Consider the following 13,511-nt stretch of genomic DNA (forward strand, 5'->3'; position numbering starts at 1 on the left):
ACAAAACAAAAATTCCTATCCTTACAAGTAAAGACACAGTGGCCCTATGTTTACATGTAAAGTTTGACTTGAAATGCCACGGCCAACTGCTGTTTCTTAAAAAACACATCCTTTAAGAAATTTAATTCAAAATGTTAACTTAATTAACTACATAAAAAGTTATACCTGACTTCTGTCATGACAGTTACTATTAAAGTTATTAATCATCTAATGTTGTTTGCACACAAAACCTCTTGTTTGTCCATAGGTCCACCTATGTTTTTGGAATGTTAACTCAGAATTGTTTGGTGGAAAAAATTTCCTTTTTATTATTTATTTAGCTAGGTAAAAGTCTCATGGAAATTAGAATATCTTTTACAAGAGAGACCTCTTGTCAAGCATTTGCCCTGATGAGGGTCTAAATAGCTTGGCTTTTTGATTAAATCCTTGCGTTTGACCTAAATGTGCAGAGCCTTTCTTTCTCAAAATTGTATGTTTTTGGCCTTCTTGAACCTGCGCTTTGTGTAATGAATGCAGTGATCTTCTCAAAAGTAAAAACAAGAGAGACCTGGGAGGAAAAAAGACAGCAGCATCATGTTATTATCCAGTTAAGGTGTACATAAAGATATCTGAATTCTCAAGAGACCATCCAGATAAACAAAAACATTGACTAAGAGTGTTATCTTGAAAATCCTTTAAAACTGAAATTAGGCAAGAGTTTCTGCTCAAAATTGATTTTCTTAATAAAATGAAAAAACAGCTTTATGACTAATAAATCTGCACTGAGCCACTACTGTCAGTGTTTGCTCTGGTTTACAGTTGTATCACTTGTCAAAGATTAATGGAAAAAACACCAGTCTCCCTTTTCATGGCAAAATCTACAGTCAAACAAATTTGACATGCAAATACGCTTCACTCAACCAACACTCCCTGGGAAGATGCAAAAGTGATCCTCTCATCCCTGCCTGCATCAATCCACACTTTCAAAAACAGGCCTTGGTCTGTTTGGCAATCCACATTGAGCTTCCACAGCAGCCGTGTGTGAGGTAGAGGTAAAGTATGGACATGTCTGGTGTTGTGTTTCTTTCCTTAGGCTGGTTGATGCTGCAGTTAGCTGATGCAGAACTGGATTACATCTCTCAGGGACAGGGGATGCAACTGCAGGGCGACTTCACCATCGCTGGACTCTTTCCTCTCCATTACACAGATGGACAAAATGCTAGTTTACCTGCTCTGGGTCCATGCAATGAGTGAGTTTTACTGGACAGTAAACTTCCAACTCCACTGGTCAAATGTATCTTGTTGGTGGTCTGGACTAATATTGTTATTTTCTTATCGATATTGTTTTTCTTGATATATCTTAATTCATTTTCCCTTTTTACATGTTACCTTTTCTAGAGGTACACCCAACAAACATGGATTTCACCTGATGCAAGCCATGAGATTTGCTGTGGAAGAAATCAACAACAGCACCGGGCCGCAGCTTCTTTTACCAGGAGTGAAGCTGGGCTACCAGCTGTATGACATCTGCTCGGTACCGGCCAGTGTCCTGGCCACACTGGACCTGCTGGAGCAGCAGTATCAGAGCCCCTCAACATCTGGGACAGAGGGAGACACAGACCCAAACTACAACAACAGTCAAAGGGCAGTGGCTGTGATTGGGCCGGACAGCAGCAGCAAAACATTCATCCCTGCTGCTTTACTGGGAGCCTATCTTGTACCACAAGTAAGTTATTATCTGCAACGTTTAATCATGGCCCTTGAATTATTACATATTCCACATGACATGAAAAGGCATACATATAACATAGAATCATTCCTCACATGCTCTTGCTACATTTTAGATCTCTTATGAAGCATCAAACGAAATGCTGAGCAATAAGTTCCTCTATCCAGCCTTTCTCCGCACAATTCCCAGTGACAAAAACCAGGTTGCAGCTATGATCCAGCTTCTGATTCATTTCAACTGGACCTGGATTGCTCTCTTAGGCAGTGACAACACCTATGGCCTGAAGGGAATGCAGAGCCTGTCCCAGCAAGCACCACACCACGGCATCTGCATCGCCTACCAAGGAGTCATCCCCTCATCCAGACATGATACAATCCAGACCATGAGGAACATGGTGGAAAACATACTGACTACAAAAGTCAACACCATCGTGGTCTTCTCCAGCAAGTCAATACTCAGTGGCTTCTTCCCGTTTGTCGTTGCGCGGAATGTGACCGATAAGGTGTGGATTGGGACAGAGGACTGGTCAGTGTCTTCTCTTATATCAGGGATAACTGGGATCAATACCATTGGCACTGTGCTTGGCATGTCCGTCAAATATGCAGCCATATCTGGTTTTGAGGAGTTTGAGAGAAAGGTAGTTGAGGCTTCAATGCAACACAGTGACACCCAGGAAGTCTCTAATGCTACCATGAGCCCAGGCAATGACTGTCTGCAGAGCACAGACCTGTACAGCCTCGCCAGGAAGAATTTTCCTCTGGAGAAATATGACATCACCTCCTCCTTCAATGTGTATAAGGCAGTGTATGCTGTGGCCCATGCTCTGCACCAAGCACTTGGTTGTGATTCTGGAGAGTGCCAAAGGAGGAAGGTGTATCCATGGGAGGTGAGCAGATGTAAACTTGTGTTTTTGAAGAAGAAAATCTCTCAGAACCATTTTTTTTTTGTCAGGCACCGATGTTTCCTTTTTCCTCTCCACCGCAGCTTCTCCCGTGGCTTAAGCAGGTGCAGTTCTCTCTGGACAACACCTCAGTGTACTTTGATATGAATGGTGACCCATCCACAGGATATGACATTGTTTCCTGGGTTTGGAGGGGGACGAACTGGTCTCTCAGAGAAGTGGGCTCCTTCAGCCCAGATCCCATTACGCTCATAATTGATGCTGATCAAATTGAGTGGCACGACACAGGAGATTCAAGTACAGTAAGACATACTGGAGTATTTTTGAGTAAAGTGTTTGTAAAACTTTTGTAAAGCTTAAAAACTCTTCAGTTTTTCAACATCAAATGCAGTACAAATAGGACACAATTATTAGTGAGAAATCTGAAAAGGGTTTATGGAATTATAAAATTCTGAAAATGTAAAAAATTAGTTCTGGTTTCAAAGAGACTGGAACAAATTTCCCCCAACTGGAATAAATTGTTTGTTCAGCTGCCTACTCAATGTATTTTGAAAGGAAAATAATCATTAAATAATAATAGTTGTTATAGATTGTAATAATAATAGATTGTTTTTTATTAAATCCCTATGCAGTCAAAAAATGTTAATCTGTAAAAAAAAATTGATAAAATTTAAAATTAATCTGTAACTGATCTACTTTTAAAAGCAAGGACTGGCTAATTCTTGACATCCCGCTGATAAATGCTGAACTTTCAGTACTTATCACCATATAAATGGAATGCATTACAAAGGATTTTAAAGCTTGACCATTTCATCCCATTGGATGAATCTAAACTTATAATTTTGGACCTTTTTAGAGATGTATGCGATTGTTTCTGATGCTGTTTGTATGTGCTTTTGTGTAATTGGCTGTGTTTTGTTGTGTTTCTTATCTCTGTTGTTGTTTCTGGATACTTTGATCTAAATGAGATTACCTGATTGTGTCTAGGTGCCGCTGTCCATCTGCTCTCCACCTTGCCCGAGAGGATACAAGAAGCTGTTGACAGGGCAACACACATGTTGCTTTGACTGCCAGGCCTGTCCCGCTGCTACATTCCTCAATATAAGTGGTAACATAAAGAAAAATATTCAGACAAAGTAAAAATAGAGAGAGGACAGATGGAAAGGTGTTTCTTAGATGAGATATTTGCTCCATGTAGGACTAAATGAACTTGTTAGCTCATGACAAAGATGGGAAATTGAACAGGCCATGCAAAATTTTGCTTATACAACCCAATGAAGTGTTGTGGATGTCAGCATCATCAGCAGTGCAGGTGAGTGAATGTGTGAAGCATGTGATGGAGGTTGCTGTGAAGTGTAAAAGCAAATAAAAACAAAATAGACCGATGCCCCACTCCACCAGGCAGGACAATGATCACAATGACAAACAGAGAACAGCGAACAGTTCATCCAGTAATTTTATAGTCTTTGTTATTTTCTTCTTCTTTATGATTTGTCCCTATTGAGCTCAGCTGTTGTGTTTGAGTTTAACCAGCAGGTGGCGCTGAGTACTCATGCCATGTCCCGATGCACACGCCAAAGGGAAGCAAACCCGCTTTTTGAAATGAGTCACTGTGCCTAACAACGTGTAACAAACGCCTAAAAAAATTGCTGCTGTGTGTTTTCTCTTCTACACCATAACATTGTATCTGGATGAGTCGCCAATTTTAAATTCACACTGGACAAAAAAACCAGCCCAGCTTTTACATCCCAGTTTTTCCTCTTTATTTCAAATGCTGCTTCTCTTCCTCAGAAGACACTACATGCCAGCCTTGTCTGCCGGAGCAGTGGGCTCCCCCGAGCAGCGAGCAGTGTCTGAACAGGACCGTCCTGCTGCTCGCCTGGGACGCCCCCCTCTCCATCGCCCTGCTCTTCTTTCTGGCCACCTGTCTTCTCATGACCTCCAGCTCTGCAATAATCCTCCTGCTCAACCTGAACACGCCCGTAGCCAAGTCTGCCGGAGGCCGCACCTGCCTCCTGATGCTGGCAGCCCTGACTGCCGCTGCTATGAGCTCTTTGTGCCATTTTGGCCAGCCGTCTCCTCTGGCCTGCGTCCTCAAGCAGCCTCTATTCATCTTCAGCTTCACTGTGTGCCTGGCCTGCATCACGGTGCGCTCCATCCAGGTCGTCTGCATTTTTAAATTTGCATCCAAGCTGCCGCCGGCCTATGACAAGTGGGCCAAAAAACACGGGCCAGAGGTTACCATTTTCCTGGTGTCCGTCACCATATTGCTCATATCTGTGCTCCGTGTGGCCGCCAACCCTCCCCAGCCGTCCCAGGATCTTGACTTCTACAAGGACAGCATTGTGCTGGAGTGCAGCAACACCCTCTCACCTGGTGCAGGCCTCGAGCTCGCTTATGTGTCACTGCTCAGCATCCTCTGCTTCTCTTTCAGCTACATGGGCAAAGACCTGCCAGCCAACTACAACGAGGCCAAGTGTGTCACCTGCAGCCTCATGGTGTACATGATCTCCTGGATGAGCTTCTTCACAGTCTACCTCATCAGCAGAGGCCCGTTCACCATGGCCGCACACGTCTTTGCCACACTCGTCAGCGTCCTGTCCTTCCTTGGGGGCTACTTCCTGCCCAAAATGTATATTATTGTCCTGAGGCCGCAAATGAACACGACTGCCCATTTCCAGAACTGTATTCAAATGTATACCATGAGCAAACAATGAAGCTTGTAATTATTTCAGTTGATGAAAAGTAGTTGAAGTGTGATGAGGCAGGCCCACCAGGTAAAATAATGGGTTATAAAAATGAGGGGTTTTTTTTTACACAGCAACTGAGTTTAAAATGTCAATTGTATGTGCACAAATAAAGTTGAATTAGATTGGTCTCAGTAGGGGAATTCTGGCTCAAGGACACTTCAGCAGTCTAGATCTTTGAAGATCCAGTCTTTAAACGTCCTTAAAGAGAATAACTAAATAAACGTATCTTTGAGTCTGTATGTATACATTTGTAGACTCTGTTTAACTCGTCTTCCGTTAGCAGTAATTAAAGATGAAAACTGATCAAATGTCCATGTAAAGTGAGGGCAGACAGAGAAGTTTTTCTTTGGACATCCATGACTCGTGACTAATTATACCTCCAGTCATTTGTTATTCAGCTGAACCCAGATCCCTTGATACAACACTGTGCGATATAGCAGACAAGCAAATTAAGAAGCAGGAGTCAGTAGGCCTTTTCCACAGCAGACATTTTACTTGTCATAGCAGAAAAAACACAGGTGTAACTAATAACATTAATAATGGCTCTTCTATTCAAGTGTCCCAGTAAGCCATGACAGCATGACAATGTGTGTGTGTTTACATGTGCACAAGTATCCTAGTTATGATCAGGTTTTTGGAGTATCCTGGTTATGAGTGGCACATGTAAACACAACATCCCGGTTTCAGAAACCTGGATATGTAACTGTGATACTGTGGCATGTGAGCACCTTATGTTGGTTTCTGCTAATTCTGGTGGGAAATCGAGACACAAACTGCACGCAGATTATGAGAAACCTGATACTGTTAGAATCATGCATACAGAGATGTGAATAACCAGGTTTCTCTTGTTCCATTCATCATATCCTGAAAATGATAAAAACCAGGATAAGACTCAAAACCAGGATACTTGTGTGCATGTAAACACGCTCAATGAGCCAGCATCCACAATACCAGGACCCTGAAACGGAAGCAACTAAATGGAATTCAGCCATCGTTTATTTTATTGTTTTCACCTGTGCTTTTTCCTACTGTTTTATATCAGAATGTCTGCTGTGAGAAAGGCCTATGGAACCTTTTCGAAAAAAAAAAATCTTTTCAACACAGATATCTATAGTTACATCCCATCAACAGCACTGTCAAAATCATCCTTATTTAATATTTCTAAAACTGAGATTCTCGTTTCCTTATATCAGTTCACAAAAGACACACTAAATGACATACTAAATGATACATTTTACATCTCGTCAACACGGACAGAGGAGAGAAAAAAAATCAAGCTGGCAGTGTGCCACCACTACTAAGTAATGACACCAAATAAATGGATGTGTGTGTGCTGTTGGAGAGAATCAACAGCGTCCCCTGGCAGCTGTACTAGGGACTGTCGCACTAATAACGGTTGAATTTTTCTATGAAAAACAAAATAGATGCCACTAGTGTGAGACCATTTCATGTTTCTGAGGAAGTTTCACTTGTTTCCAGAATACCTGAAACTGAAAATAATTTGTAGAAAACCTCACAAGTATTTATAAAATAAAGATAACAATCTTGATCAAAAAGTTTATGTGTTGGAGAAAAGACAGCCTTGTCTGTTTCTGTTGTTTTTGAGATGTTTTATATTTGATTAAGTGACCTGTAAAAGCTTTTATGGTTTACAAATGTCAGCTTGGGTCGACAAAACAAGTGATGAGATCATATTTCCAGGGATTTGACAACAAGTGGCAGCAGGTCACAGAAAAATAAGGTTCAGCATTGCAGCATGACGTAACATCTCATTGCATTTCAAATAAATGCACAATTGGCCTGTCTTGGGTCTGTGTGCACGTGCAACCACACACGGACACACACATACACAGTGCTGCTGTTGGCTGTTGTTTGAGAGGAGAGATGAAAAGGCCTTTTGTGGCTGGGAGGTCAGCGCTATTGACCAGTAGATGTGTGAGTAGAGTCGGAGCTCGGTTTTCCCACAGTCTCTCCGTCCACTCACGGCTTAATACCCTCAGTCAACAATAGAAGTGTGCCATGGGTGAACAAGCAGGAGTTTTGTTATCAGCACACCAGTGACCAGAGCAAGGTGCTGTTGGGAAGAGTTTATTTTGACAAGCTTTTTGATCCATTGCATTTTGGAAAATTAATATTCATCATCACACAATATTTAAAATGTGTTTCATCAAAAGCCTGGACCATCTTTTTCACACTTACCTTGATTAGTACAGTGTAGGGTAAAGTTGGTCTGACAGATACAGTAGGACTCAACAGTGGTCAAAACTTGCTCCAAAAGACTACAATGAGGCGATTTCTGGTTTGTATGGTGGGACATCCAAGAAACTGAAATCAATGCAGAAAACATGTTAACCCATTTACCTGCTGCTTAGTACCAGCAGACATCAACAACCTCTAATAGTCTCATTTGATTCTCCTTTCTTGCTCCAAATTCAACAAATCACAGTCTAGATGTCATTAAATCTGCAGGTTCAGCGGAGTGGAATTTGCTGTTTATTTAACTAATATTTAATTTATCCTAAAATTCCTCACATTATTAGTATATGTGAAATGGTCTCATTTGGAATGAAACGTCATTTGTAACAGTGACATTAGAGTCTGTATAATGACGTTTTCTGAGACTTTTTGCAAAGGAGTTGAAGGAACAAAATGTGCAAAAATCTGAAATATCCAAATTATTATAATAAAAAACCTGAAGAAATGTCTTAGTTGCACACTAGCAATAACATCTATAATAGCATGCTTACTTTCACTACCTTTTCCCTGGATGCTACCAATGCATTAAATCCTGTTTAATTATTCCCTGGAAGCACATCAGGAGATACTGCCTGTGTTCCCCTGTGTAACTGGAGTATGAGATAAGCAACAGCCCCTGATAAAAGACTGACAGCATATCATTCTCAGTCTGATATATATCTTGGGAATGGTGTTATCTCTACTGGTCAGCCTGTGATTGCTTCACCAGTTATTGATGTGTGTCCCATTGTTACAAACCCCAGCCCTGCCTGAGCCACATTGCTTTGTTATGCTAATAACTCACTATAAAATGAAGAGTGGCTCTTCCAGAGAGATCAGAGCTTACAGTGTCACACTGACGAAGCTGCTCATTTCACCTGCACAGACATGGCTCCTTGCTCCACCAACTACTCCTCTATTCACCACATCAGGATCTCTGAGAAAGACAACATCAAAGTGAGTACTGGAGGGGATTTTAATGGCTTTGCATCAGCTGGTTCAGTACAAATGTCTGACTGTTTATTGTTGAATTTGAATCATGAGCTTACCTACCTGTCTCCTCTTCTCCCAGTTGAGAAAACCTATTGTGGAGAAAAAGCGCAGAGATCGCATCAACAGCTGTATCGAGCAACTCAAGATCATTCTGGAGAAGGAGTTCCACAAGCAGGAGCACAACTCCAAGCTGGAGAAAGCCGACGTCCTGGAGATGACTGTGAGCTTCCTGAGGCAGCAGCTGCAGCAGGGCCTCTGTCAGAGCAACTACAACCAAGGTTCTTCTCTGCAGGGCCTCCAGCAGCAGGAGCAGCAGTTCCATCAGGCCCAGAGAGCCAGCAGCTCCTCCCCAGTCTGCTCCACCCTTAGACCCACCACGCTGCAGGACAGCAGCAGCAGCAGCAGCAGCAGCAGCAGCAGCAGCAGCAGCAGCAGCAGCAGAGGTCTCGTGTGGAGGCCTTGGTAGAGACTCTGACACACAGACACTCTGAGACCTGAGGGGACCTGCGCTTTCCCTCACAATGTAGGAAATGTATTTCCAGCCTGCTCATTCATGGCGTTACTGAATGTTTTTAGTGTTTCATCATATTGATGAGAAGATACGTAACACAGATTCTATCCTCTTAAACACATGTTCACACTGGAGATCATTCACAACACAACACTTACTGCAACACTGCTCCTTTCGGTAAAATGATATCACAGTATCCCCATGCCTCACAGTGAGGTTATTATAAGTGTTTTGTTCCTTTATGTAACTGAAAATATATTCATTGTGTGAAGATAAACTTGTTCTGAAGATTTATGTCACATTGTGTTTGAAACTAGAGTGGTTTACTGAACATGTCACTTGTGACTTATTTGCCTTTAATAAAGGAGGAAAGTATTTGACAAAATGCCAAGAGACAGTGGCTAACAGTGTAGGTCATTTGTGTATGCTGTGTATTCTATTGTAATGCATTTTATTGTAAGTGAATGCTGTGTATTGGAAACAGGATTTAATGGTGAAACACATGCTAGAAAGAGTTTTCCACAGCTTAAATTTGGATTTAAATAAAATATATTTTTACTTTTCTTTCAGTGTTGTGTAGATCTATTAATGGTGAATACAGTATGTATTTTACCCGAATGCACACTAACCCATGAGGACTTGTGTAGAGAGGATTAAGACTTGGTTTTAGGGTGCATGTTACAATTAGGTTAAGGGTAGAGTTAGGGTAAGGGTTAAGGTTAGGCATTTAGTTGTGGCATTCAGGGTAAGGGGCTAAGGAAAGCATTATGTCAATGACTGTCCCCCACAGGGACAGTGAAAGAAATGTGTGTGTGTGTGTGTTTTCTTATGACATGGTAGCTAATTTAGTTTTTAACATGGTATAATTGAAGATTGTTTGTTGTCATTTGATGGTTTTTCCAGGAATCTGAGAATTCTTTGATAAATACAGATAAAAATTCATATTGCCATGTGTAGATCTATAAATTCCAACTGATACTTTTTCTTCCACGATTTAAACCTTCCTTTAGTTTTCAGTCAAAAATATTATTTGTACACAAGGCCACTCAACACTTTGCTTGGGTCTTAATGTGTGCACATTTCTTCTGTTGTAGCAGAATGAGCTCTGGGTTCATAAAATTCAAAGAAATGCTGTCATGTCAAAAAAGGGAAATGTATTGAGTACTTGAGTATTATGTATTAACATAATCATCCTGATATCTGTTGCTTCCTGGACCAAACATCACATGATCTTCCCCGAAGTAAAGACAAGCTCAGGACAGTGTTAAACAGAGGTTCATGATGAAAACTGGCAAAAAAAGATGCTGATATGAAATTACCTTTATTAAAAATATATTTAAATATGTAATCATTATAAATACACTTTTTTGCCTTTATTTGATAGGAACAGCTGAAGAGAGACAGGAGACAGACAATGTCGGCGAGAGAGGGGATGACATGGAGCAAAGGGCCACGGGCTGGGTTCGGGGCTGCTGTGGTAAGGACTTGTATATGGGGCACGCTGTACTGGGTGAGCTTCCAGGGGCGCCCCTAAAGGGACATTTTTTTAATTCTCTATAACAATATAAAAATGTACACTTGGTTTTTGAAATAAAAAATCTGGAATCAGTGTTTTTTTAAGGATTGTATCTTTTTATTGTTTTTTGTCATACGAATGTTAGGAATGGGTTTTAAGAGCCAAAATGTGATAGCAAAACAGCAATATCAACATCCCATTAAAAAATATTAATATGTTCATCCACACGCACAAACACACATATCATCATCATCATCCTCTAACATAAAATTTGGCATAGATAATTCAAAACAGAAGAGAAATATTCTCAACAGCAGCTGTCAGTATAACACAGTATGGCAGATATATACTGTTACATCAAGCAGTCCAAAGATAAACTCCACTGGAGTAAACAGTCATTTCACAAGATTTGACAAAACCATCGTCACCCAAAATCAACCTCCAGCTTTAAACACAAACAAAAAGCAAAAATCAGATGTGAATCAAAGTCAAAGCAATCTTCAAATAAGTGAGAGCCTTCGCTTTTACTACTTATCCATCAATGTGATGAGTCAATAAGGAAACCCACCATGAATGAGCAGGCTGGAAATACATTTCCTACATTGTGAGGGAAAGCGCAGGTCCCCTCAGGTCTCAGAGTGTCTGTGTATCAGAGTCTCTACCAAGGCCTCCACACGAGACCTCTGCTGCTGCTGCTGCTGCTGCTGCTGCTGCTGCTGTCCTGCAGTGTGGTGGGCCTAAGGGTGGAGCAGACTGGGGAGGAGCTGCTGGCTCTCTGGGCCTGATGGAACTGCTGCTCCTGCTGCTGGAGGCCCTGCAGAGGAGTGACAGAGGCTTCCGTGTTGGATCCAGCTGAGAGGAAGTGCACAGAGTCCCTCCAGCAATGAGAGTAACCTTGGTTGTAGTTGCTCTGACAGAGGCCCTGCTGCAGCTGCTGCCTCAGGAAGCTCACAGTCATCTCCAGGACGTCGGCTTTCTCCAGCTTGGAGTTGTGCTCCTGCTTGTGGAACTCCTTCTCCAGAATGATCTTGAGTTGCTCGATACAGCTGTTGATGCGATCTCTGCGCATTTTCTCCACAATAGGTTTTCTCAACTGGGAGAAGAGGAGACAGGTAGGTAAGCTCATGATTCAAATTCAGCAATAAACAGTCAGACATTTGTACTGAACCAGCTGATGCAAAGCCATTAAAATCCCCTCCAGTACTCACTTTGATGTTGTCTTTCTCAGAGATCCTGATGTGGTGAATAGAGGAGTAGTTGGTGGAGCAAGGAGCCATGTCTGTGCAGGTGAAGTTAGCAGCTTCTTCTGGATGGCAGTGTTAGCTCTGATGTCTCTGGGAGAGCTGCTCCTCAATTTATACTGAGAGATTAGCATAACAAAGCCATGTGGCTCAGGCAGGGCTGGGGTTCCCACACTCTGACCAGTGGGACTCCCAGCACAACAATGGAAGACAGGTCAATAACTCAGAGAGCATGTGTCTGTGCCAGGCATGTTTCTCAAGATAAGCAACAGGTAATTAACACTTTATCAAGCTGTCATCTGAGAATTTATCATGGACTGAAGGTCAGAAATTAATTTTTAGATGTAAAATAAGGGGAAGTGGTACACACAAAAGTGAGCATCTTCAAAGGGGTGGTAACTGCAATTAAGGACCAAATGCTTCACTGCAATAAAACAATATAAGCTGAAGGCTTTCATTTTCTCTTCAAAGAAAGCTTCCCTTCCTCCAAAAAGCATTCTGGTATGCAGACAGGAGCATTTGGACACATTAAAATGTTGTTTTCAGAAGAACTGCAGGTAAAACATTTCATTTTCCACCTGTTGCTTTTCCAACTAAGCGCTGTACAACGGCACAGTTCACTTTTTCTCTTCAGGCTCGAAAACGCCAGGGTTTCCCGCGGGAATAATGTGCGATGAAAGACTGCAATGATCTGAAGAGAGACACACACTGATCAAAGGCTACTGCTGACTCGCGTCCCAGGTGTGAATGCAGGCAAGTGGCGCACGTTCTTGGCGGCGCGAGTCGAAGACCGCGTGCGGTGCAGAGTCGCACTTAAAGCGGATAAAGCCAACAAATGATCTCGTGTGCGCCTCTTGATGCACAGCATGTTTTTTTGATTGACGGGGGCGTATTTTAACCGTGTTTTCATCTTAAGGTGATGCAGAAAGACAAAAATGGCGTAAAATGTGCACAATTGATGTACCTTTTTATACCAAATACATCACACTCAGAAAGAAAGTCATGTGATATCAGAAAAACATTTAATTTCTACAATCAATTCTATAATTGAAGCCCTACATGAGGAGAACTTTGTATGTGCAAGGGCATGGAAATAAGTCAAGAATATGATATTCTATTCAAGAGACTTTATATTACTTATTCAAAACGTAAGTGGCCTTAACACAGTATCAGTGTAAATGACAAGAGATGATGATAGAAGCCTGTAACATTATGAGTGCATCCCTCATAGAGATTCAGTTAGCAAAATTACTAGTTTATCATTGATTTTTAAAAGGACTGTCAGTTATTTTGGTATTTGGACAATTACATCAAACATTTTATAAAAGTAGTTTTCACTTCAAAGTATGGATATTTAATCTTAGATTATTTAGTTTCCATGTTTGTGAGGATTTTTTTTCAGACACTGAAGTTAATGTTCAGTTATGTGTGGTGAAACAGATCAAATTTGTATTATTGTTGTTTTTAGTCACATATTAGTCACTGCATGAGTTCTACTGAAAAACTGTATGCAACCTTAAATCTTAAGCTCTGCAGACCCTCAGGAGAAAAAATGTCTTTCTTCCCCTGAGGGTCTGCAGACTCTGTTGTAAATGAACTGTGTCAAATTAGTGTCAAGTTAATGGCAGTATGAGCGAGCTGGCAGTGTGCCTCTGA

General features: G+C 41.5%; 3 protein-coding genes and 1 long non-coding RNA gene across 4 annotated transcripts; 2 read left to right on the plus strand and 2 right to left on the minus strand.

Moving 5' to 3' along the window:
• Window positions 1–498: 498 nt before the first annotated feature.
• Window positions 499–6,323, plus strand: LOC122882744 (taste receptor type 1 member 1). The gene is made up of 6 exons (XM_044210453.1): window positions 499–1,229; window positions 1,378–1,705; window positions 1,824–2,594; window positions 2,693–2,911; window positions 3,597–3,717; window positions 4,401–6,323. Exons 1-6 carry the CDS (start codon window positions 1,039–1,041, stop codon window positions 5,324–5,326), a joined length of 2,556 nt encoding a protein of 851 aa, XP_044066388.1. The 5' UTR covers window positions 499–1,038; the 3' UTR covers window positions 5,327–6,323.
• A 57-nt stretch (window positions 6,324–6,380) lies between these two features.
• LOC122882747 lies at window positions 6,381–8,534 on the minus strand. Its single transcript, XR_006379449.1, has 3 exons — window positions 8,400–8,534; window positions 7,559–7,684; window positions 6,381–7,433 (listed from the first exon to the last, which is right to left on the minus strand). It is a non-coding gene; the product is annotated as an uncharacterized LOC122882747 (long non-coding RNA).
• On the plus strand, window positions 8,436–9,662 carry LOC122882746 (transcription factor HES-5-like). The gene is made up of 2 exons (XM_044210456.1): window positions 8,436–8,551; window positions 8,667–9,662. Exons 1-2 carry the CDS (start codon window positions 8,483–8,485, stop codon window positions 9,051–9,053), a joined length of 456 nt encoding a protein of 151 aa, XP_044066391.1. The 5' UTR covers window positions 8,436–8,482; the 3' UTR covers window positions 9,054–9,662.
• A 1,047-nt stretch (window positions 9,663–10,709) lies between these two features.
• On the minus strand, window positions 10,710–11,979 carry her12 (hairy-related 12). Its single transcript, XM_044210454.1, has 2 exons — window positions 11,823–11,979; window positions 10,710–11,707 (listed from the first exon to the last, which is right to left on the minus strand). Exons 1-2 carry the CDS (start codon window positions 11,889–11,891, stop codon window positions 11,273–11,275), a joined length of 504 nt encoding a protein of 167 aa, XP_044066389.1. The 5' UTR covers window positions 11,892–11,979; the 3' UTR covers window positions 10,710–11,272.
• Between the last annotated feature and the right edge of the window lie 1,532 nt (window positions 11,980–13,511).

The sequence above is a fragment of the Siniperca chuatsi genome, linkage group LG10, assembly GCF_020085105.1.
Source record: "Siniperca chuatsi isolate FFG_IHB_CAS linkage group LG10, ASM2008510v1, whole genome shotgun sequence".
Lineage (NCBI taxonomy): Eukaryota > Metazoa > Chordata > Actinopteri > Centrarchiformes > Sinipercidae > Siniperca > Siniperca chuatsi.

What these genes read in the sequence shown, in the direction of transcription:
- LOC122882746 (XM_044210456.1), top strand. Translation starts at nt 8,483, where the DNA reads ATGGCTCCTTGCTCCACCAACTACTCCTCTATTCACCACATCAGGATC. An exon ending in CTGAGAAAGACAACATCAAA is followed by an intron (nt 8,552 to 8,666) that starts GTGAGTACTGGA and finishes CTCTTCTCCCAG; the next exon opens with TTGAGAAAACCTATTGTGGA.
- her12 (XM_044210454.1), bottom strand. Translation starts at nt 11,891, where the DNA reads ATGGCTCCTTGCTCCACCAACTACTCCTCTATTCACCACATCAGGATC. An exon ending in CTGAGAAAGACAACATCAAA is followed by an intron (nt 11,708 to 11,822) that starts GTGAGTACTGGA and finishes CTCTTCTCCCAG; the next exon opens with TTGAGAAAACCTATTGTGGA.
- LOC122882744 (XM_044210453.1), top strand. Translation starts at nt 1,039, where the DNA reads ATGGACATGTCTGGTGTTGTGTTTCTTTCCTTAGGCTGGTTGATGCTG. An exon ending in GCTCTGGGTCCATGCAATGA is followed by an intron (nt 1,230 to 1,377) that starts GTGAGTTTTACT and finishes TACCTTTTCTAG; the next exon opens with AGGTACACCCAACAAACATG. An exon ending in TACATTCCTCAATATAAGTG is followed by an intron (nt 3,718 to 4,400) that starts GTAACATAAAGA and finishes TCTCTTCCTCAG; the next exon opens with AAGACACTACATGCCAGCCT.